At 41.7% G+C, this 26,963-nt stretch overlaps 1 protein-coding gene across 1 annotated transcript; it reads left to right on the top strand.

The window, feature by feature from the left end:
• Positions 1-1,941: 1,941 nt before the first annotated feature.
• Positions 1,942-25,347, top strand: LOC139459661 (uncharacterized). Its single transcript, XM_071241268.1, has 23 exons — positions 1,942-2,022; positions 3,047-3,109; positions 4,232-4,391; positions 5,068-5,261; positions 5,906-6,184; positions 7,272-7,416; positions 8,322-8,530; positions 9,161-9,268; positions 9,851-9,931; positions 10,284-10,425; positions 11,628-11,741; positions 12,772-12,860; positions 13,751-13,816; positions 14,974-15,112; positions 15,765-15,878; positions 16,918-17,006; positions 17,418-17,588; positions 19,829-19,970; positions 20,398-20,511; positions 20,947-21,038; positions 21,601-22,248; positions 23,108-23,234; positions 25,079-25,347. The coding sequence occupies exons 1-23, from the start codon at positions 1,992-1,994 to the stop codon at positions 25,281-25,283; spliced, it is 3,522 nt and encodes a 1,173-aa protein (XP_071097369.1). The 5' UTR covers positions 1,942-1,991; the 3' UTR covers positions 25,284-25,347.
• The last annotated feature ends 1,616 nt before the right edge of the window (positions 25,348-26,963 follow it).

Raw genomic sequence — 26,963 nt, 5'->3', positions numbered from 1 at the left:
GAACCCGTGAATCTCATGGAATGGCTTGGACCCGTGAATATCTGGGGTAGAATAGGTCTTCAGCAACACATGCTTGCCCTAAAAAGCGACTGTGTTTGTCGTAGGAGGCGCCTAACGGGATCGGGTGGTGAGACTTGGTTGACACATGTAATCGTATCCCAATTGCGTAAATCGATGCTCATTATATCAATCAATGGATTTTCTGGTCTGGACACGATTATTTACAGACCGAAGTCAACTAACTGGAATATTGCTGAGTGCGGCGTTAAACAACAAACAAACAACATTGAATGAATGAATTGGATATCTTGGGATTTTATCAGTGTTCTCGGTGGGGTAACTAGAAGCGGTCATAAAATCATTAGGCGATGCATATATATATATATATATATATATATATATATATATATATATATATATATATAAAATGATAAAGTCCACGTTAGTCCATCATCTTCTTTATATCAGTTTCATACATAGTACTTTCGCTGTCATGAGACAGCGAAAGTACTATGTATGAAACTGATATAAAGAAGATGATGGACTAACGTGGACTTTATTATTTTATTATATATTACATGTACACCGAGTGAACATTTACCTCATTTTTGTATATATATATATATATATATATATATATATATATATATATATATATATATATATATATATATATATATATATACCTCCAGGTTCTTGTCAAAGGATTACATCTGCATTATTGGAAGCAGTAAATGGCTTATCGAACCGAACAATAAAAGTAATAGATGTTTGTTGTACTTATTATCTCAAATGCAATGTTTATTTGTAGTTTTGTGTTATATAATGTAAGCTATTTTTGAGTTAGTGAACTTTTACTTTTATTTTATGGTCCAATCGTTTTGAGCCTTTAAAAAAGCACCTTGGTTACACTGTTGCTTATTCCAAAGAAATGGTTTATTATTAGAACATACGAGGGACGTTCAATAAGTTTTGCAACTTCAATATAAGACCAAGTCGCAGAATATCTTTCGCACTTTATTTTTCAATATAATCTCCATTCACCCCAATACACTTATTCCATTTGTACTTCAAGCTTTTAATACCACTTTTATAGAAATCCGCAGAAAGGCCTTCTAACCACGCCTCTGTGGCAGCCTTTATGTCCTCGTCATCCTGGAAGCGTCTTCCACGTGGGGCAGATTTCATTTGCCGTACAGAAAATAGTCACTGGGGGCTAAGTCTGGGCTGTATGGTGGGGGATTTAATTGTACATCACGGCGGACTGAAGTCAGTCGAGTCGGGGGCAGACACACCAGTGACCGAAAGCATGAGATACGACCCACACGCCGTCCTGAGACGATGCCTCCCAGCCAGCCTATTCAACCAATGTTTGTTCGTTGTTTTACGCAGCACTCAGGAATATTATAGCTATATTAAGGCGGTCTGTAAATAATCGAATCTGGACCAGGCAATCCAGTGATTGACATCATGAGCATCCATTCACGCACTTGTGATGAGATGACAATCATCAACTAACTTAGCGAACCTGACCACCCGATCGCGTTTGTCAACTCTAACAAGGTACAATGGGGTGTAACGTCGCGTCCAAGATTATTGCATTTATATAGCGAAGTGCATGCGTGTTACGTGTGTGTGTGTGTGTGTGTGTGTGTGTGTGTGGTTGCTTGAACTAGTCCGGACTTATGCCGATTTTATAGTGCTCACCTCTTACAACAAACATGGATTGCTGAAGACCAATTCTAAAACGGATCTTCACGGGATCACAAAACTAACTCCCGGTCCACGCTTTGGTTAGCTCTTCAATATTACGTATCTATTCTTACCTGGGTGAAAAAACAAAAGTCTTTATAGGTAAGTGTATTATCTGGCGCTATTAGGCCATTGGTCTTATGGTGGCGTTATCTTACGAAATGGTGATAAGCGACATTGGGAATTTCGTCACGTTTCGTCACATTACGCCTGAACAAAGCTGGTCCCACCGCACTGCAATGATTTCAAGGATATTCACCTATATACTCGGTGAGTAATCGCGATTTTGTCTTCATACTACGTTTTTGAAGCACACTCATCTAATTAGTATTTTATAAATGGAGCCTGGCATTAAAATATGTCAAATAACTGACATTAAATGCTAACGTTCGAAGACTATGAGTTCTTATATTAATATCATGACAAGTCATATTATTTAACGATGAGAGGTTCTTTTATAGATCCGTATCACATAATTTCACATTACATATTTTCTTACTTAAGACCTCACTCTTGCTGGGGTCACTGTGACCGTCACGAATGTCATCCAGTGTACATCGATCTTATCTCACTGTGTAGCTCACATAAGTCTGTACTTAGAGGCACTAAATGAATATTCAGTAAAACCTACTAACTTGAAGTAAATGGCAATAATAATAATATAGAGGTATGCGTAGTTCGAGACAAGCGGAGTGTAGAGATATGTGCAAGATGTCGTGTCGTCGTCTAAGACGATATATCGAGTTAGGCGTCTCCCCCCCCCCCCCCACACACACACCCCAACCCCGCTTTCACGAGACTCCACTGGCCGTATACAGATCTTGTAAGGGCTCGGATTTGGGTTTTGTAAATAAAACCCTTAGAAACAGATATGGTGCTCACTAACCAAGGATCAGGATCATAATCGGTACGAATTAGAGATTCGAATCCTGGCATGACTAAGGCTCGCAACTCTTTACAGTAAATTGCAGTGGGTTGGACAACTGGGCCACCATTAAGGGAGCATCTATTTGATTTATAGAAGGGGGGGGGGGGGTGTGTGGTCTTTAATGATCAAATTTTTTTTTCCCCAGCTGTATCCAACAAACCATTGTCTACTGAGCATCATCATACAATTTATTTATTCTCACTTATAACACAAACCTTTTGACGTTAAGATGTTTTCCAAAAAAAAACATATTTCTAAACAAACTATTTATTAAGGAAATTTAACTGATTATCTGTCAAAATATAATAATAATGCACCTTTACGGTGATGATGATGTTACATGTAGTTTTCGTCACCTTGTTTCAGCTTGCAATTTGATCCCCTGGGTAAACCCCTTTTTACTAGGAGGCGACCCCCTAGACACCAGAGGTAACGATTCTTACATATTATCAATGGATGTACAGTGAAACCTCGTTAATACGCACAGTACCGTTCCCCGTGACATTGTCCGGATTAACAAATTGCCGGGTAAGGGAATCATCGGTGTTTTGTAATTTCACTTTCATCATATATAGGCATTACCAACAGTAATCGTACGGAACTCGAATTCCGGATTAACGGTATCCGGACTAAAGAGGTTTCTCTATACATAATCTATAACATGAACTACTATGAAAGCTTTTCATTGTGTTGCTTATAATGTACATCCGAAGTTTATATTCGCGGCAGGAGTATACATAGAAACCCCGCTAATCCAGACGATAAAATTTCCAGTGAAAAAAATGCGGACTTACGATTCAGGCGAAGAAGAAAAGTATTCCGTACCTTCTGCATACAAACTTATGTTTTTTCCGCTTTCGGCTTTTTTGTCGCCGTATATAATCATGATGCTGGACGCCAGAAGAAGTTGGTTTGACACACTGTATACCCATCCATTTGGGGAATGCTCAGGGGAAGAATTGATGTTCAGCTACCCATGTTTGTCGAAGGAGGCGACTAACAGGGTCGTGTGAATAGACTCGTTGATGTATGTCATCGTATCCCAATTGCGTACATCGATGCTCATGATATCAATCGCTGGGTTGTCTGGTTCGGTCTCGATTACTTACAGACCGATGCTTGTCGTAAGAGGCGACTAACGGGATCAGGTGGTCAGGCTCAATGACGTGATTGATGCATGTCATCGTATTCCAATTGCATGGATCGATGCTTACGATGTCAATAACTGGATTGTCTGGTCCAGATTCGATTATTTACAGACCGCCGTCATATAGCAGGCATATTTTTGCAAAGTATTAAACAACATTGGGGAATCGGACTCGGTCCTTAGGCGTGATCAGCTAGTCTACTAAACCTCCCAAGTTTCATACTTTTGGTAATAACATCAGGATTTCAAGAAATCACTCGAACTTACAACGTAGCTATGGTAGGGGTCGGATCGATGATGGGTGTACGGTACGGACAAGCCTTGTTATTAAGAAACATATCATACATGTACAGGTTACATGTAGAAGCATTTTAAACGAACAAACATGTTTTTAAATTTTCCAGCATCGTATTGCCGCATATGTGACGACAATGACCCAAGCAACACGTGCAGCATGCAGAAAGACGACAGCAGTGCTTACACAATATGCTATCTTTCTAAGGGGGCGCCATTTTGTATGAATACATTAACATCAGACGGTAGCGGTGTTAAAATAACTAAACAGTGAGTTTGTTTCTCGTCTCTTTCAACATCACATAATACCTAATAAGTCAGTGGCGGTTTTTAACCACAAAATAGGGGTCACGGGACGCCCAGTCGTGCCAGGCTCCGCGATTCGCTGTGCAGAGTTGCGTCCCTTGGGCACGCCCGAAACCTATGATTGTGGGTTCGAATCCCGGTTCGCCCCGATTATGTTTCTAGATTAGTCAGCACCATACCCGTGCTAGTGGCTTCACCGAAGTGGTAAACGTCTAAGTCATGCATCACTTCGGACTTTCCTCCTACATTAAGCAGACACGCCGGAATACTGTTAAAAGCGGCGTTAAACCCAATTGACTTACTAACCACAAAATGCCCACCAGGTTTCCCATTTCAAATTATGTGACGACAGATACTAATGTGTCATCATGATTTATGATGATGATTGTGAGTTTGTTTGAACACAGGCGTACACAATCAAATACGTTATATATATACAGTGTATTCCCGGTATTCTGGACCTCGATTTTATAGACATTCCATGGGCGAATACTTTTAGGAACGTATGATTCATGGGATCCCTGTTCGTGGCAGACAACCTGTATTCCGGAAATTGTAGTTTTACATCTCAGAAAATACTACAGTTTATAACTGATCTTTTATATTTTATTGTAATGTGTATTTCATTTTCAACATCTAGGTGCGCCTCCAAAGACACCTGCCACAACCTTTGGTGGCAGAGAACAAGTAAAAACTCAGCTTGCAGCCAATCGGCTGTCAGATCTGGTCACCTAGCAACAGGAAGCACGTGCAGCATGTGCTGCGCGGGAAGACACTGCAATGATGACAACTGGCCCACACTTCCGCTTCAGTTTCCTGACACAGTGGTCGTAGGTACATACGCGAGTGAGTGAGTGAGTGTGTTAGGTTTACAATGTTTCAGTTATCTTACATGGGAGGAAAGCCTGAAGTGATGCAGGTCTCAGATAAACCCTTGGTCAACCCTTGGTACGGTGATAAAGAATAATCAAAATCAGGACGAATCTCGGATTCGAACCCACGATCATAGGATGCTGGTACGTCTAAGGGGAGCAATTCTTGGCAGCGAATTTAGACGCCAGAGACGACTGAACCCGGGTATTATTAATATTCTAAGATACAAACGTGTTAGGACGAAGAACAAGTCAAGTTAAAATTCTTTTGAATGCGTGATTGATTACACTTTAAGTAGTCACTGGTAACTCTTACTTGAAAATGAAAAGAAGGATTTTTTTTTTATTTCTCTCTCCCACTTCATTTTATATATTTCAAATTGTAATATGGTTGTCTCAGACCCGAGTTCGTTCACAGTGTGTCAAAATGGTCTTTCGGATATCCTGTATTGCCTCCCGTCTGCAGGATTCGTTTGATGAACTTGCTTAAAACGGGGGTTAATGTAAGTCTTATAAGGTATACCGACTCACAATTCACTATTCACCTTTTAAACAAAATCTTATATACCCTGAACACAAACACATCAATATATCTTTTGCCGCAAGCTCCAAAAACCACCACGACTTCAACAACACCAGCTCCAACAACTACAACGCCAGCTCCAACAACTACAACGCCAGCTCCAACAACTACAACGCCAGCACCACCAACAACAACGACGACGCCAGCTCCAACAACTACAACCCCTAAGCCAACACCAGCTGCAACAACAAAGCAAACAACACATCGTGTACCATTCTCCCCGTATCACCCTGTGACGACGTACCATCCCCACCATTACCGGAGTACGCACGGGATACAGCATCACACTCCACTTCCTGCCGGTGAGGATGTCAGGCGATCGAATTAAACCACGGTACCGTACAGGATGTGCATTAGGCCACAGTGCAATCTCATTTAAATCAGATCGTTTACTCTTGGTACGATACTTCGAGCGTCGAGGCATAAGTACATAATAGAATGGTAGTACAATATTCATGGGCAGTATAAAATGTTTTGTTTGTTTGTTGTTTAACGTCGCATAATAAACCAGGCTTCGTTCTTCATTGTCCTTTGCGATTTATCGCGTAGGTATCTTATATATTACAATACATGTACATGTAGCTGTATTGCGATACGTAATTGCGATATAATGGGAGCTAAAGTGTTCGACACTGATTGACACTGATTATAATGTGCAGATTATATTTCCTAGTTACTAACGTACTAAGTATTATGATGTCAAAGTAAGCGTGGTCAGTCATCGCCATTTCTAGTCATGGTTTGTTTCGTTTGTTATTTTACGAACTCAGCAATATTTCAGCTATGTGACGGCGGTCTGTAAATAATCGAGTCTGGACCAAACAATCCAGTGATTGACATCATGAGCATCGATCAATGCAATTGGGGACACGATGACATGCATCAGCCAAGTCAGCGAGTCTGCTTACCAGATCCCGTAAATGACGATGATAAGAAATAATAATCACCTGCATTACTGGTCAAGCTTCCGAGATAGGCCTAGGATGAACACCAGGGGGAAAAGCGATCTTCACACGAAAACTGGTCTTGATGTAATGTGAGATGAGGCAGGACTCGCCAGTTCCACATATATAGCGTGCTTTACCAGTCAAGTGCAATATCATTTAAATCAGATCGTTTACTCTTGATACGATACTTCGAGCGTCGAGGCTTATAAATTCTCGACACGAAGCATTTAGACCAGCATATCTTATTTCTCGAAAACGAATTTAAACGACTGGTTCTGAATGTAGATGACACTGCTGAAATAAAACAGATGCAATTACATTGATACTATCTTCCCGAGGCAAGGGAGTTAACTGACTTATACAAACGTAACTTAACTTAACTGGCATTGATACAAACACCAGAGATTAAATATGTATTAAGTTGCTTTCACCCGTGTTTTAGCGACGGTGTGTATGCATTGCGTGGAAGACCCCAGCAAGGGACTACACTGTGACCAGGGCCATCAGCACCGTGTCTGTGGGGGCAGAGCCCCCTACTGCATGACGTCATACTACAGTCAGGGTAGCTCGTACAGGATAGAAAAGGAGTGAGCTGTTTCTTTAAACCAGATCGGACAACAAACTGTCCAACTTTTGAATAGTGAGTGAGTGAGTGAGGTTTTACGCCGCTTTTAGCAATATTCCAGCAATATCACGGCGGGGGACACCAGAAATGGACTTCACACATTGTACCCATGTCGGGAATCGAACCGGGTCTTCGGCGTGACGAGCGAACGCTTTAACCACTAGGCTACCCGACCCCCCCCCAACTTTTGAATAACGTTAATAAAGGTCATACTGCATTTTGAAATGCACAATGGATAACAAACAACTCCTAGACAGTAAAAACAATTTCTTATGTCGAAAGACATCCGATTTTTTGGTCGGAAACATTTTTGAGTTTGTAAATGCCAATGTAATATGAAGCAGAACTATCCCAATCAGCATGTATTAATTGAATGAAACAGTAGGTGAATGTCAGAATTTGGTTTTAAAGCCGCGTTTCCAGTTATTTCACGGCATGTCAGCTTAATGGGAGAGGAAATCCCAAGTGATGTAGGTCTCAGACGTTTACCACTTCGGTGAAACCCACGAGCACGAGTATGGTGAACATACTGGAAACATACTCGGGGCGAACCGTCATTCGAAGAAACAGTAGGTGTTGCAGACAACACTCCCATTCTCCCATATATCTGAAATTTGATTGCTTGTTTCACGACGCACATATTCCAGCCATATGACGGCGGTCTGTAAATAATCGAGTCTGGACCAGACAATCCAGTGTTTGACATCAGGAGCATCGATCCACGTAGTTGGGATACGATGACATGCATACATAGCTGAAATATTACTTGGTATCAGATATGAATACATATAACAAATTAGTCTGTTTAGCATTTCCTTTATTAAGAATCATAGTAACCATGGTAACAAATGGTCATTGTTTCCCCAGCTGCGCAGACCGTAGCGAGTGTTATCAACTTTGGTGGCAAAGGACATCCACAGATCCGGAGTGCTTCCGCGATGACCTTCTCACCTCCACCGGAAGTCGGCCATCTTCCTGTCACTTCTGCTGTAGGGCCGTGGGTGTCAGTGCGTTCTGCAACAACCTTGCGACACTACTTCCTTCACATCTAGTTATGTTTGCAAACCTGCCCCAAGGTGAACCTTTGTTTTCCCACTTAGTTGAGTTCATGTTAAACAGTTAAATAGTTATCCGTTTCTATTTTGACGTGACGTGAAACTTGTAATCGGACTTGGGTTATTACAGTCAAGAAGTAGGAATGTTTGTGTTGTTTAACTTTAGTGCAGCTACATGACGGCAGATGTAGGAATGTCCCATTATCCCAGGGCTCCGGCCAAACTCACAAGTCATCCTTCACATTGGACATTTGATAGTTCTTTCTTTTTTATAGTCTTCATATTTTTGACTTCATTGGAGCCAGTGTGACACTTGTCGCATTAGCTCAAAACAGCGACACATGGCTTAGTTTCGACTATCGGCTTTAAACTGTAATCTGTCCAGCCGGCACTGGTAGCACTGACGTACGAGTACAATGCCTAGACAGGACAGGATACTTATGATATTTACCCGCATATTTTTACTGGCCACAGGATGATGGGAAGGCAGCTATGTGGAAGACTGCTTCGTGTACATACGGATAGGGGTATATTTAAAACATGCATTTCGAGATAAAGTCTTGAAATTACCAAGGACCTGCCGTCATGACCCATACTAACTTTATCTTTACTGGAGCCTATTCAATCAAAGGATATACCTTTCATTGTCAGTAACACAAACAACTATATCGACTTCTCCTACGACATCTACTACAACAACGACAACTACTACAACTACGACAACGCCATCTTCTACAGCTGCCACTTCGTCTCCTACAGGTACGTGTTTACCCATGGTTCAATCACAGAGAGCAGGCCGCGGTTTGTATGCAGGAATAATTTAGGCCTTGATGTGTAGGAATTGCTCAAGCCTTTGGCGAAGTAAGAACAGCATAGGCAATACATTACCTACAACTGCATGTCACCAATCCAACCTTGCCGAACTTGACTGGATTTCTGGGCTCGATCGTAGCGCCACTAGTGGCTATTACCAGTTATGTCCCTGCTTTATTCCTCCAACTGACTAATCAGATTTCTTATAACGCATGTACTTGCTTCAAAGAAAATGGCATGAAATGATTTGGAAAATATCGGTTGACGCCGAGTTGGCGGTACACATGCTTTGCAAATCCTGCAATCGATCGAAATCAGCACGGCAGTTTACGTACCGGATGTCGATTTCGTTAGGCGATTTTGATTGGACTATGCATAGACTCGTCGGTCCAGCCAAAATCTAACTCCATAATTCCAGCTTAGTTCGGCAAGGGTGGAAAGTGGAATTTTATAGTCAGTTAACTCCCTTGCCTCGGGAAGATGTCCAAATACTACAGTTGAATATGTTTGGTTTCTTTAAACTCATAGTGATCCCAACCAAGAGCACATCTAAATCAACGTCAACGTCATCCTCAACGCTAACATCTGCGAGAACAACATCACCAACAGGTGAACTTATCACGTACCTCAACTATTTATACCCAATTATCTCTAGCACGGAGAAATATAAGTTGGCGCGTGAAGGAAAGTATAGAAAATTACAAACGTTATCAGAACGTTACTACGTTGAAAACCAGTCACCGAAACACTGCAAACTTACAACTATGATACCCGTTTCAAATACATTACCATCAAATAACCATTCTTGTTTGTTTCATTGAAATAACCTTTCAAATATACGGGAAACGTTTCCAGCAACTCCTATTCCAAATTGTTCTTTGTGCATCTTCTAAAATTCAGCATCAACTGGATGACAATACTTAGTGCAATATTAATGACTATTTGACCTTTTACCCCTAAGTGAAGAGCCGGTGTCAGGTATGTGTGGATGATGGAGTGACCACATGTGACGTCACTGATTTCGCTGACTGCCCGGATGACAAGCCATTCTGCATGAACACACTGGAGGTTGACGGGAAGGGGGACAAGGTTGTCACTAAGGAGTGAGTAGAGTTATCGTAAGAGTTCCCTATTCGGTCACATTAAGCCCTGTACTCGGATTCAAATGTCAACCAAAGTTGGACCCTTTGTTTTGGGCGTTAAACAGTAAACAAACCCATTTACTGTGTTGACAAAGCAAGGAGGCCATCAAATGTATTCACAATAGTAAACAAACATTACAACGTGAAGATACGATTGATCAACGTTATCGAAAACATTGATCAACATTGATCAACGTAACGCAATATAGAAACATCAACTCAACATTGATCAACGTAACGCCAGTATCGAAACCATCAACTTAACATTGATCAACGTGACGCCAATATCGAAACTATCAACTTAACAATGATCAACGTGACGCCAATATCGAAAACATCAACTTAGCATTGATCAACATAACGCCAATATCGAAAACATCAACTCAACATTGATCAACGTAGCGCCAGTATCGAAATCATCAACTCAACATTGATCAACGTAACGCCAATATCGAAACCATCAACTCAACATTGATCAACGTAACGCCAATATCGAAAACATCAACTCAACATTGATCAACGTAACGACAATATCGAAAACATCAACTCAACATTGATCAACGTAACGCCAATATCGAAACATCAACTCAACATTGATCAACGTAACGCCAGTATCGAAAACATCAGCTTAACAACAACAACAACAGCTTCAACATTATAGCATCAACATTATAATTTTACATCAATATATCAACACTGATCAATATAATACCAACTTCGATATCGATAAGATCGAGTGAATGAGGTTTTACGCCTTTTTTTGCACAGTGACTATTCCAGCAATATTACGGCGGGGAACACCAGAAATGGGCTTCACACACTTTACCCATGTGGTGATATTGATAAGATCAACATTCCTGTACATGTTGTTAACATAAACATTATGAAATCAGCACGACACGTTAAATATAGCAACATTTATCAACATAACGCCAAAGTTGGTAACATCAACATAACACCAACAACATCAAGATATTTTCATCATAACACCACATAAGGTCAACATCAACACGGCACGTCAACGTCGACATCAGCATAACAATGCCCTACATATAAACTGTTATATCCCCAGTCCCGCCAAATTTAAACTGTTGCAAACTTGAACATGTGAAATGAAATTATTAATAAACGCCCAAAATTAAAAATTGAACATTTTCACCTAGGTGTGTAAGTGACACGATGTGCTACTCGGACTGGTGGCTGCAGACTCGAACCCAGACTGTGTGTATGGCCAACCTCACCAACATACACGCCAGTAGCCACGGTCTGCTCTGCAAGTAGGTACACTATACTGATGGTAACTTAAAATGGTGGGCAGCTGCTACCACACCACGCCAGAATAGTTAGTATTTGATGTTCGCTTGTCATTCCTGGCTTTGTCGACAGTAGCGTGTAGTGTTGACAGTCCAAGAATCATAATCGGGACGAATTTGGGATTCGAACCCATGCCAAGTAAATCCTGGGATGCAACTACTACTTACATTTCAACCTTTACTACACCTACTACCACTTCTACTCCTACTACCACTTCTACTCCTACTACCACTTCTACTCCTACTACCACTTCTACACCTACTACCACTTCTACTCCTACTGCCACTTCTACTCGTACTACCACTTCTACTACTACTTCTACTCCTACCACTTCTACTCCTACTACCACTTCTACTCCTACTACCACTTCTACACCTACTACCACTTCGACACCTACTACCACTTCTACTCCTACTACCACTTCTACTCCTACTACCACTTCTACACCTACTACCACTTCTACTACCACTTCTACTACTACTTCTACTCCTACTACCAATTCTACTCCTACTACTACTACTAGCTACTACTTCTACTACTACTTCTACACCTACTACCACTTCTACTACTATGTATTCTTTCTCCTACTACTAATACTACCACTGTTACTACCTCTTTCTACTACTACTACTACTACTACTACTACTACTACTACTACTACTAAGTCTGGGCTGCTGACCTGGATGAAACATATATCTTCGTATCCCAACTGCATAGATCGATTCAACCACCTATGCTTGTCGAAAGACTAACAGGATGGGGTGGTCAGACTCGCTGACTTGGTTGATGCACGTCATCGTATCCCAATTGGGTGGATCGATGCTCATGGTGTCCATCACTGGATTGTCCGGCCCAGACTCGATTATTTACAAACCGCTGCCATATAGCTGGAATATTGCTGGGTCACGTGATATGATTTCGGAACGTTTTTGAGATACAGGATGTTTTTTTTATGAGAATGGGTCTAGCTAAGGTTCCATTTTTACTCTCCAGGTGGTGTTGTAATGATACGTCACCAGGGACGCCATGCAACAGCAACGTCAGGCCAGACGATCTCGTGCAGTACGACATCCCGACTACATGTAAATTTTACAATGTGTTTACACTTTCTCGTAACATTCTGTGTAATCGCTGTGCATCCAGCGAACATATTCGTCAGATTTCTTAACTAGTATCACCGTGCTCTGGTTTAATGGGACGTACGTGAATCGACATGGTGAAAAACACTATACTGTTTATATTGATTAGTGTTTTTACTGCGCAAAGCAATAGTAACACTCCACCTAACTTTTATCCAAAATATTGCGCCCCTTGGAGATCCGGGTTAGAATCCGTCTTCAGCAACCTATGCTTGTCGTAAGAGGTTGGTTGGTTAGTTGGTTGGTTTGTTGTTTAAAGCCGCACTCAGCAATATTCCAGCTATATGATGGCGGTCTGTAAATAATCGAGTCTGGACCAAACAATCCAGTGATTAATATTATGAGCATCGATCCACGCAGTCGCCTTTTACGACAAGCATAGTCACCTTTTACGGCAAGCATGGGTTGCTGAAGACCTATTCTACTCCGGAATCTTCACGGGTCTGTCGTAAGAGGCGACTAACGGGATCGGGTAGTCAGGCTGGTCAATACATGTCATCGTATCTCAGGGACAGTTGGGTAGCCCAGTGGTTAATGCCTTCGCTCTTCACCCCTGAAAACCCAGGTTCGATTCCTAACATGGGTACAACGTGTGAAGCCCATTTCTGGTGTCCACCGCCGTGATATTGCTGGAATATTTCTAAAAGCGGCGTCCTCACTCGCTCACTCGTCGTATCCTTGTTGCGAAAATCGATCCTAATGGTATCAATCACTTGATTGTGTAGTCAAGACTCGATTATTTGCATACTGCCGTCATATAGCTCGAATATTTATGGGTGTGGCGTTAAACAAGGAACAAATAAACAATATGTTGCCTTTTTCATGTTATATAGCGCCGTCGACAACGCAGCCACCGACTACAACATCTACAACCACCACGACAACTACGCCTAAATTAGGTACGTACTTGCATACTGAAACTACCCGTCAATCCGGAATTAGGAAAGTCTAATATATACTACTCAACTTTTGATAGGAAAAATCAGACATGTCATTTTATTAATTTTAAATATACACTTCACATATTATGAGAATCAATTCTGTGCATCATGGAAAGTTAAAATTTATCCTAATAAATGTTGAGGAATATATAATTAAAGGGTCATTTCTAGGATAACGTGAACAGATAGTTAAGTCCGTTTTTTTAAGGTTTAACTGAGGATCGATGTGTATCAAATTACCCTTCGAAGCACATCACGCACTTCCTGTAATGATCTATATAAAGTAACAAACCTCCTCCTTAGTGAAGAGTTTTCATGGTGTATCTTTTCCTAATTTAACATATATAGCTCTTCCACAGCGCCGTAACTTTAGTAATGTGACTCACGCTGCTACAAAAAGTGTCAACAATGAAAACTACAACTGTGCCGTCTCATACTTTCTAGCCTTACGAACACATTTACGTTTTGTATGGTGAGTGAGGGGCGAATCGGGTTTCACGCTTTTAGCAATATTCGACCCACATTATGGCGAGGGGCCAGCAGATATTGGCTTCACATATTGGACCCATGTCGCGAATTGAACCCGGGGCATTTTCGTGACGAACCACTTGGCTATCTCTCCGCCCTTTATATAGTCCAAACCATGCAATTGAAGATCCAGGTTAGAATTTATTTTCAGCCACCCATGCTTGTCGAAAGAGACTACTAACGGGATCGGGTGGTCAGGCTCCGTGATTTAGCTTATGCATGTCATCGCATCCATGCTTGTCGAAAGAGACTACTAACGGGATCGGGTGGTCAGGCTCCGTGATTTAGCTGATGCATGTCATCGCATCCCAATTGCGTGGATCGATGTTCATGATGTCAATCACTGGATTGTCTGGTCCAGACTCGATCATTTACAGACCGACGTCTACTAGCTGGAATATTGCTGAGTGTGGTGTTAAACACAAACTTCCCAAGGTTGCTCTTTTTAAAAACATATGCAGTTTGTTGGGGCCAAATCTTAGAATATCTTGTTCTTATGTTAGTAAGAAAGAAATATTTTTCGTTTTTAATAAATCTAACAATTGCAAAAAATTAAGAAAATAAAAAAATTCTTATCTTTACTTTAGTGAACCGGTGTCAAGTATGTGTGGATGATGGAGTGACGACATGTGACGTCACAGATTTCGCTGACTGCCCGGATGACAAGCCCTTCTGCATGAACACACTGGAGGTTGACGGGAAGGGGGACAAGGTTGTCACTAAAGAGTGAGTATAGAACTGTTGTGTCTGGTTCTCAAGAAGAAATCACAAAATACCTTAAAATCCAAGTTGAAACTATTTTCAGTTTAACTGCAAGATCAGATTTCATCTAGATTGTGTAACCACCGCAGTGTATGTTCAATTATTTAACAGACTTCATCTCATTCACTGACACATGTTACCAATTATGACATCGCAGAGTACGTCAATAAACCCTAAGCTCCACACAGCGATATATTGGTGCCTACCGAGAGTGTAACGCATATATCCTGCGCTGCAATGTCACATGTACACACTGGTTCCATCATCTTTATGTGTAACGACAGATTCTGTATACTCTAATGAATCTAACTTTAGCCCGCAGTGTTGAGACAATCCTTTAATAAGGGTAATAGATGACCTAATTCAGGGTACGTTTTCTCATATCAAATATAACTCGAATAAAACAATATTATGATTTGCACACCTTTAAGCTTTAATCTTTTTAAAAAACCAACTGGTTTATTATTGATTATATAACTAAAGATAAGAAAGTCATGATTACAGTCCAAGACACTTTCATGTTTACCATACGCTTCTGTATTTACAAGAACGGCTCGATATTGATACATTTCATATATGTTTCATTCAAAGACACGAAATACAATTTTATTCCTAGGTGTGTAAGTGACACGGTGTGCTACTCGGACTGGTGGCTCCAGACTCGAACCCAGACTGTGTGTATGGCCAACCTCACCAACATACACGCTAGTAGCCACGGTCTGCTCTGCAAGTATGGTCACAGCTATTATGTTTACATGATATGGATAATAAATAGAAATTATTATACGAGCAAATGTGTCATACTGATATTACGAAACGAGTGTCAGAATTCGTGTATGTCTCGCGCGAGAGCGAGGGTAATACATGAATTCTTACACAAGTTTCGTAAAATCAGTATGACACACGAGTGAGTGTCATAACTTCTTTACTACCCATTATTTCTTAATCCTTTTGAGCTCCCCTTCACAAAACTCCACTGAGAACCACCGCTGTCCTAGAAAAACAAAATTTGTTGAATGACGTCAACAATCTTTAGCTATGACGTCGTTTCTAGTGTGACGTCATTCCGACCTTACGCCACAATAAGATTCGAAATGATATCATCAGTGCCGCCCGGATGACGGAAATAGTACACGCGAGACGTGATATTTCAACTAGTTCACAAAAGACTTTATGAACTCGGTTATTTCTAACCCTTTGGTGGTACCAATTATGAAAACTATTGATGAATAGAACGCATGACTGAATGAAACTTGTTTAAATATTAGCCGGCCAGACTCTAAATGTGAGTTTGCAAGTTGTGTCACATCTGATATTTTTAGACGTTGTTATTTTATTGTATGGGTATCTCAAAGAAGCACATTTTCCCATAAATCCTAGGGACCCGTAAAGATACAAGGTTGAACAGGTCCTCAACAACCCATGCTTGCCATAAAAGGCGACTATGCTTGTCGTAAGAGGCGACTATCGGGATCTGGTGGTCAGGCTCGCTGACTTGGTTGATACACATGTCAACGTATCCCAATTGCGTAGATCGATGCGCATGGTATCAATCACTGGATTGTCTGGTCCAGACTTGGTTATTAACAGACCGCCGTCATATATCTGGAATATTTCCGAGTGCGGCGTTAAACAACAAACATAAATCCTAGGGGTGGTGGGGTAGCCTGGTGGTTAAAGCGTTTGTCCGTCATGCCGAAGACCGGGGGTCCGTTTCCCACATGGCTACAATGTGTGATTGACTTTAACCCAACTCACTCACTCTGTAGATGGTGCTGCAACGATACGTCTTCAGGCACACCCTGCAACAGTGACGTTCAACCAAACAACCTCGTACAGTACGACATCACTACGAAAGGTAGGTCAGAACATAAGCCCAGCTTTCCACTTTCTTTGTGGTGAAAGTTATTCAGTTTAAGTGATTGACATCATGATCATCTATCAACAAAATTGGGATACGAAAACATGCATCATCCAAGTCACCGAGCTTGTCTTATGACAAGCATACATGCATTGTTAGATAAATAAAATCTCACCCGAGTGTCTTTGGATATCAAATATATCAACACTCGAGGATAAAAGTGGAAAAACGCCTTGGCAAGCCTCGGAGTCTTTCCACTTTTATCAACTCGTGTTGATATATTTGATATCAAAAGACGCTCGGGTGATATTCTCTATATATCACAATGTTTATGAAGGAATGAACCATCGGGTGATATTTCTGTTTCGATCTCATAATTTCATAGCTTAGAATGCATGTCTGTTGTAGCTACAACGCCAATATCTACTACAACTACTACTGTGCCATCAACGTCTACTGTGCCATCAACGTCTACTGTGCCATCAACGACTACTGTGCCATCAACGTCTACTGTGCCATCAACGGCTACTGTACCACCAACATCGACGACAACGACCACAACAACTACACCAAAATTAGGTATGCCTCTGTGTTTAACTTGGGGTAGGTATAGTTTTATTCTAAAACTATAAATAAGTAACAAAAAATTAATCTGCTACGGAAAGGCGATGACAGTTATAACAAAGTAATGTCTGAATAAGTGAGGTCAGGGTTATTGCCCCTGACCAGTACTGTGACAATGAATCGCGTTAAACCGGACGCTATCGTTCACACTGTATTCGTTCGGATAAGAACCACCCTATAAAATCATTTGTATACATAAAGACGTTCCAAAAAGAATCGTCCGGAAAGTAGCATTTCCGGATTAACGGGGTCCGATTTAACGAGGTTGCACTGCATACCACATATTAACTGCTACAAATACATTCAACTCGCCTCACGTGGCAATGCATACCACAGATTAACGGTTACAAATACATTCAACTCTCCTCACGTGGTATTGCATACCACAGATTAACGGTTACAAATACATCCAACTCTCCTCACGTGGCAATTCAAGGTAGCAAGCTAGAGGTGTCTACCTTTCATTCCACTTCTCCAAATGATCCATTTAAACTTAACTGACGGGAAGAAGAAAGTATACACCCATATTTGAGGGTGGCTAAAATGAAACAAACAAGAAATGCTTGTTCGATGATTTTTTAATCAGTCTAATTGTAAAGTGTATACTTTCTTTTGCCCGACAGCTTAGTTACTGTGGTCATTACCAGAGCCAGCACAATGACGCACGGACGTCGCTAGCATTTGATCAATAGATGTTAGCCATCAGTGCTAGCTAGGAAGTGGCATGTGTTGACGCTTGTCACTTATAGTCAGTAAGCATCGATCGTCACAGTAATGTAATAATTTCCCGTAGTAGTGAACGAAAGGCTGGTTATGTAAGGTGACAGGAAACAGGCATATAAGACTTTCTGCTCAATTGATTCAATAGCCACCGTGCACCAAATGATGTTTCTATCGCAAGGGCTTTGAAGTTTCTATAGAACAATGTTTTATAAAACCTGGGCCAACAGTTTTTCAGTATTTTCTTAAACATAATATATTTTGTAAAAACAATAAATAAAACCAGGAACCTCGCTCACTAACGTATATGCTGTGGCAAAACATACATGTATACATGTTGAATTATAGAGTTATACATGTTGATAAATTTGAATACGAAATACCCCCGAATTGAAGGATGTTCTGTGAAGATGACAACGTGTTTGTTTTGTGCAACGTCAGACCCAAAACGGATATTATGCAGAACTGAAGCACGTGTTGGCTAAACGGCTTATGACATGAAATAAAAAGGACTGTAAAATAAATACACGAGCTTACCAACCAAAGAAAAAGTACCCGACAAATGAGGTTTGCACTATACCATTGTTGATACATTCCATCTGTAATTTCAAAAGGAGAGAAATTCGCACTTAAAAAGCAAGTTACTTACAGTGAGTGAATGAGTGAGTTGGGTTAACGCCGCTTTTAACAATATTCCAGTTATATCACGGCGTGTCAGTTTAATGTGGGAGGAAAGCCCGAAGTGATGCAGGTCTCAGACGTTTACCACTTCGGTGAAACCCACGAGCACGGATATGGTGCTGACAAACCTAGAAAGATAATCGGGGCGAACCGAGATTCGAACCCACAATCATAGGTTTCTGGCGTACCCAAGGGACGCAACTCTGCACAGCGAATCGCGGCGTCTTAGACGACTGATCCCCCCGTGCCCCCTCAGTACTTACAGGTATTGTCTTCAACCTCGGATACAGCATCGCAGTGTCGTGCACGTGGCTATCGGGTGTGTATATTGCGCAGGCAATAAAATTCCCGTGATGGGATTCGAAACACGGACCTTCTGATCCGAGGTCGGACGCCTTGTCCACATGACCAAAGAGTGAGTAGAGTGAGTGAGTGAGTGATTATGGTTTTACGCCGCTTTTAGCAATATTCCAGCAATATCACGTCGGGGGACACCAGAAATGGGCTTCACACATTGTACCCATGTCAGGAATCGAACCCGGGTCTTCGGTGTGACGAGCGAACGCTTTAACCACTAGGCTACCCGATGCCCCTCTTGACCAAAGAGCAGACTAGGCAAAACTGCTCGCTCGTTGTACACATGCAGAGGCAAACTGAGTCATCTGGCAAATACATTGGGATCGTCCTTAAAGCACATGTGGCGCCTCTCTTCACAAATGTGTCTCTGTTCAACATTCAGCTGTATCAGAAAGCAAAGCGAGATATTAATGACTATTTGACCTTTTACCCCAAAGTGAAGAACCGGTGCCAAGTTTGTGTGGATGATGGAGTGACGACATGTGACGTCACAGATTTCGTTGACTGCCCGGATGACAAGCCCTTCTGCATGAACATACTGGAGGTTGACGGGAAGGGGGACAAGGTTGTCACTAAAGAGTGAGTAGAGTTAACGCCCTTTTGTGTCGACCGATGTCAATCGTAAACGCTCGTGTCATTTCGGGACAAGCCAATGGTCGTTGAAGTTAAGATAAGAGTGAGTGAGTACGGTTTTACGCCGCTTTTAGCAATATTCCAGCAATATCACGGCGGGGGACACCAGAAATTGGCTTCACACATTGTACCCATGTCGGGAATCGAACCCGGGTCTTCGGCGTGACGAGCGAACGCTTTAACCACTAGGCTACCCGACTGCCCCCGTTAAGATAAGAATGACCCTTTTAAGCTTTATGCAGTCTGCAGAGGCGATTTGTATCACTACATGTTCATACTGTAAAACTGACAGTTACAGAATGAACATTAACGAATTTCTATTGTTTTTAAAATTGTATTTCTTTCATGAATATTCGACATTTGTTAACTTCAGATGTGTAAGCGACACAGTGTGCTACTCGGATTGGTGGCTCCAGACTCGAACCCAGACTGTATGTATGGCCAACCTCACCAACATCCACGCCGGAAACCACGGTCTGCTCTGCAAGTATGTCGGTCACCGACATACGTTTCCATATTTTGTTGATCAGTGTATTGTCATAAGAATAGTCATAGATGAGTGAGTGAGTTGGGTGTTACGCCGCTTTTCTGCAATATTTCACCAATATCACGGCGGGGGGTGTAAGAAATAGGCTTCTCAAATCGTACCCATTTTGGGAATCGAACCCGTATCTCGTGGGTGACGATCCAGTTCTTTATCCACTTAGCTACCCAGCCGCCCTGTATGCTATTCTATAGCCGCCTCCACACCTCTGCCATATGACCAAGCGTCATGCCATGCATTGAAACGTCGCCGTATGTTGGTTAAGAGACAAGTTTATATGTTTTACAATTTCCTATCGATTCCAATTTTATAAAAAGGAATTTGTAATCCCCACGACTAATATGCCATGATCTGTTTTACCACATCCTTTTCCTTTAGGTGGTGCTGTAACAACACGTCTCCGGCCACACCCTGCAACGAGGACATCACACCATCCAACCTAGCACAGTACGACATCATCACGACGTCAGGTAGGTCTACAAACAGATCCGTAAGTAGGAGTGAGTGAGTGAGCTGGGTTTAAGTAGTGAATACAGATGAGATATGGTTTATGCAGCCGAGATGAAATATTGGAGTACGATGAGCCGCAGGAAATTGAAGTTCTGATTATAATAATGAAATAATAATTGTCCGTTTTTAGACGAAACACCAATTAAACGCCCTGTATAAAAAATCAAAAGAGGTGTATGCTACAAGGCAATAGACATTCATTTTCATTTGTTTAAGAACTTGTGATTTCTGTTTTGAGCGGAGCGAACCCCGCGGCATTGCTCAGAAAGTCCCGTGGGTCACCGTGTTGGTTATACACATTGACCGGAAAATGGTCAAAATGTCGCATTGTCGCGCTTTGGTAAATTCGCCTACCCAAGAACGACATACCGGGACATCCCCAAACGCAACTACAGCTTACACAAACACGACCTCATCTACAACACGACCTCCGCAACATCTACTACAGCATCAACACCTCGCATCTTCATAAACAACGTCTTACGACATCAACTCTCACCAGCTTCTTTAACACATCTTCAGCAGCAACGTCTCCAACGACATCATCAAGTAGTTTCAACACAACGTCTGCTACTTCATCTACCACACCAACACATAGAGTCTTCTCCAACACAACGTCTGCAATACCGTCTACTACGCCGACATCAATAATGTCCTTCAACACAACGTCTGCTACTTCATCCACCACACCAACGCATAGAGTCTTCTTCAACACAACGTCTGCAGTACCGTCTACTACGCCGACATCAACAATGTCCTTCAACACAACGTCTGCTACTTCATCTACCACACCAACACATAGAGTCTTCTTCAACACAACGTCTGCAATACCGTCTACTACACCGACATCAACAATGTCCTTCAACACAACGTCTGCAGCATCGTCTACGACACCTACATCCAGTGTTTTCTTCAACACTACGTCTGAAGCACCTTCTACTACAGCGGCCTCCAGCATTTTCTTCAACACGACGTCTACTGTATCACCTGTTACAACTGCGACAACACCATCCACATCTTCAACAACGAGCGTAACGAAATCTACAACACAAAAAGCGTCCATTACTACGCCGACAACAACAGTGACAGCAGCGACTACAACAACAGTAACAGCAGCGACTACAACAAGAACTGTGACAGCAGCGACTACAACAACGATATCATCACCAAGTATGTAGCAAGTATGATCAGTATTCAGTCGAGTTAACGACCGCGTCTCTCTCTCTCTCTCTCTCTCTCTCTCTCACACACACACACACACACACACACACACAGAGTTTCAGATTGTTGTTTGTTGCCTTTCGTGTGTGACAATATCTGATACACACACGCACGCAAACGTTTAAAGAAAAGAAATCTCGGGCAACATATATATATATATATATATATATATATATTTATATATAACTGATTGCTGATTTGGGGGGGGGGGGGGGGGGGGGGGGGGGGGGCGCTAACAGTTTCGGAAGTGTGATTTGGGTTTCTGTGAAAGTACAATTACCACATTATCGCCTCGGCGGACATGTCTTAACGCTGGCGAGAATCTGGGCAGAGTCATCTTCAAGGAACACTTGCAGGTGTATGTTTCTTTTTCAGGATAAAACATTTCTGAAAGGGATTAAAAGTCGTGACAAGCTGATTGAATACCAATTACACAGGCCTATTGTTTGATTAGCTCTTTATAGGCAGACGAGATGTAATACCCTTGATCTCTGTTGATCAAAGGTTTGTGACTCGATTATTTACAGACCGCTGTCATATAGCTGGAATATTGCTGAATGTGGCGTTAAACAACAAACAAACAAACTATTTTATTCAAATCTCCCGTTCGGCTGTTTCTGGTAGGTCACTGGTAATGGAGCTTATGCTTGCGCCCTCTGTTGGCAGACTGATACAATTCATTTGACTTAGAACAGATGCTCCGCAAGATCTCCGGGCTGATTGTCTATTCTCCAGCTACACGCTTATCATCTACCCACTCGTTCCTTGTAAATCACTACATACATGTATCAACGTGTCTGATTTCCAGGTCCAACCACGTGCTGGGACTGCAGCAATGGCTGCCCCTTCATTCAGCATCCAATGACGTGTTCATCCGGGTACTGTCTGACGACGGTCACAGACGACATCCAGTACACCAGGACAATCAGAAAGAGGTGAGTGTTTCAGGGCCAAGCTGAGATTCGAACCCGTGATCAGCGGATCCTGGCCCATCTTCCCGAGGAAAGAGAGTTAACTGACTTTAAAAGTCCAGGTTCCACCCTTGCCGATCTAGGCTGGAATTCCTGGGATCGATCTAAGCGCCACCAGTGGGTATTACGAGTTATGTCCCTTTAAACCTCTCCTATAGACCAATCAGATTCCACCTCTCGTATCACTTGCATTTCATTCAAACAAAATGGCGGCGCCCAGTCAAGACGATCTGATCGATAATCAAGATCTATGTTGTGATATAAACGGGTCTTACATTGCAAAATGCACCAAATCACGTGAGCTCCCTGATTAAAATCATGAAAAGATTTGGAAAGTATCTGTTGATAACGAGTTGGCGGTGCACATGCTTTGCAAATCAGCACAACAGTCTACGAACCGGATTTCGATTTCGTTGCCCGATTTTGATTGGACTATGCATAGACTCGTTTGTCCAGCCAAATGTAACTCCATAATACCAACCTAGTTCGGCAAGGATGGAAAGTGAACTTTTATAGTCAGTTAAGTCCCTTGCCTCGGGAAGATGATCCTGACCTCGATAAGGTAAGTAGGTTTGCTCAGGGATTTACCTCGTTAGAGTGAGTGTCACAAAACTTTGGAGTTTATCAGTGTCAACTTATTATGTAAAGAGAGCGCCACCGTGGTCTAGCGGAAGAGCGTCCGCCCAGAGCGGAAGGTCCGGTGTTCGATCCCCGGCCGCGTCATACCAACAGACGTTAAAAGATGGTACGTGTTGTCTGGCGCTCGGCATTTGGGGGCAAAAACAATGCTTGGAGTCAGTATACTGTGTCTGACTGGGGTACTCATGTTAAACTGCGGCATGGTATCTCAGTTGGCTAGCACTATAAATCGGCATCAGTCCCGAGTAGTAAAAGCAGCCACACATACCTGCATGCACGTCGCTATATAAGTGCAATAATCCCGGATTCGAACCCGCGATAACTGTATCCTGGCATGTCCAGGGACGCAACTGCGTATACCATGAATTATGCGGCTTCTGGCAGTTGACTTCGTTGCGGTTACCGTATCCCCTCAACCCTTCGTCTTTTATTATTGGATGTTCAATATGTTTGTGGATGCGGATCGACCAGTAGCGATTTTGAACAAAAGGATGACAACTTTTCATTGTGAGTAAATACGGTATCGGATACAATAAATACGGTATCGGATACAATAGTCGTTAACACTGCCACAGTTATAACGATCAGTAAATGTGTCGTACGTGTCAGACACATCCTCTTTATCTCACATTTCGGTAGACCTACACTAACCCCTGGATCCATTCTCCTGGGTCCATTGGCGAACTCAAATTACCCGCCCTTGCTTTTCAATGACACTTTACCGACCAATCAAACGTCGAGATAAGGAAAAAGGAAATGGGTAACATTATTTTTTATATTTTTTTAATTTTTTATATATTTTATATATATATTCATTTTTATTTTTTTTATTTTTCATCTATTTTTTTATTTTTTGTGTGTTCTTTGGAGTGTCAGTCAATTTTCAAAGTTGAATTTCTCGCAAACTCTATCGTAGTCAATGGGACTAGCCGCCATGTTTTTGATATCAACTACCCAACATTGAGGTTTGCTTGTAACTCGCACGCTGCCCCGTTTGACTTAATAGCGTAGCAAATCAAATTAGCTGATGAAACACAAGAGTAGTAATTTGAGATCGCAAGAACCACGGGAACGGGTCACTGAGCTAGTGTAGGTTTACCGAAATACCAGCCCTGCGGGTAGAGGATGTTTCAGATGTTGTCATCATGCCATTGTGTCGTCATCTTCAGCTGTGTGGATGAGGCCACCTGCTACAGAGACTGGTGGCTGCAGACATCCGACACGGATCTGTGTCTCAACATGCTGGACCACACGTCTGCTCCCACCGGCGCCAGCATCATATGCAGCTTCTGCTGCGACTCCGACGACTGCAACAAGGGCGACTTCCCACCTAAGAAGACCCTGTTTGATGGGAAACACAGTCAGTTTGGATAGTTCCCACTGATCACGTCAGCTTTTTGTGATTGTGTACTGTACTGCTTAAATAGGTCGTTAATAAAACGATTAATCGTTGATTAAACGTTTGAAATTGTATTTTCAAAATAAAATAAAACAAAAGAAAATACACAAGGGATACATAAGTTGTTCATTGTACTCGTGTGGGGAATCGAACCTTGACGCGCGAACTCATTAAATATAGGGCTACGGATCCTGTATCCGCAAATCCGTTCATCGTTTAATATCAGATTTTCTGCATCATGTTTTTGTTTTATCGGGGCTACTGAACGATACGTTAGAAAAGTTTCTGTATTATTATAAAACAGACCCGTGAAGATCCGGGGTAGATTAGGCCTTCATCAACCCATGCTTGCCGTAAAAGGCGACTATGCTTGTCGGAAGAGGCGACTAATTGGATCGGGTGGTCAGACTCGCTGACTTGGTTGATGCATATCATCGTATCCCAATTGCGTGGATCGATGCTCATGATGTCAATCACTGGGTTGTCTATCCTAAAGACGTTAAAACATGGTACTTATTGTTACTCTGCCTGGCGTTCATAAATAGAGAATCTTACGCTCATTGTCGTTAGATACCATGATGTCAATCACTGGACTGTCTGGTCTAGACTCGATTATTTACAGACCGCCGTCATAAAGCTGGAATATTGCTGAGTGCGGCGTTAAACAACAAACAAACATACAACAAACAACAAACAAATCTTGGCAACTGGTGTGGTGTGTACACAGTAAGGAGACTGGCCAACCCGTAAGGTCTATGACATCCTCCCAAAATAAAACTTTCGTCTGCCAGTTGACGACTCTTAGAGACAGCCACAGGCCTTTGACACACATCAGAGGGAGATTCTTTCTTTTGGTTTGATATAATGATATCGCGCGGGCTTGCTTGCGGTCGACCTAAAGTACTCATGGAAATGGGAAAAAAACTGTTTTGCTGGATTTAATAATCGACACAAAGCATTACGTAGATGTAAATACGAAATAACAAAACAACTGGAAAAGTACTAGTCTGGATTTGCTAGTTTTATCTCAGTGCTCAATACAAAATGTACACTACAGGAGGTAATTTGTAGGCACTTTCAACATTCAAAAGTCCAAATTGACATGGCAGAAACACCTGGTTATGCTCAGTTTCACAATAGTCTGTTTTGTTTATATTTTTACACACTTTTACGTGTAAAAAGACCAAAAAAACTTTGATACGCTGTATTTGTGCCAATGCCCAATTAGTACTAATTGAGTTGTTTGAATATTTATATGTTTTGTATATTAACTGCATTTATTTAAAACCTGAGATCGAAAAAAAAGTTTTTTTTCATTTCCGTGAGTACTTTAGGACATCTTCCCCAGGCCAGAGATATGTGACGATTCCTCACATCTTTCTCCGTTCATTCAATAATTTTCATGTTTTTCATCTGTTTCATTTTCGAAAAGTCATTTAGGCACACGTATGTGATTATTTTTCATAGGGAAAATATCAAATCGTTAATTTCCAATGCCTATATCCTAAACCGTCAAAAACTATTTCATATCAGCCATATGTGTATTTAAGCTTTGTTTACAATGGTTGTGCGGTTCCACGTGTGAATATCGTGTTAATAGCCCTTCGGCCAGCTTGCGATAGTGTAATTCAATGTATTTTTTGAATGTGTATAGA

The sequence above is a fragment of the Haliotis cracherodii genome, unplaced genomic scaffold, assembly GCF_022045235.1.
Source record: "Haliotis cracherodii isolate W230 unplaced genomic scaffold, xgHalCrac1.p SCAF_13, whole genome shotgun sequence".
NCBI classification, from domain to species: Eukaryota; Metazoa; Mollusca; class Gastropoda; order Lepetellida; family Haliotidae; genus Haliotis; species Haliotis cracherodii.
Note: the sequence above shows the minus strand (reverse complement) of the source record. Positions and strands in the feature narration are given on the sequence as shown.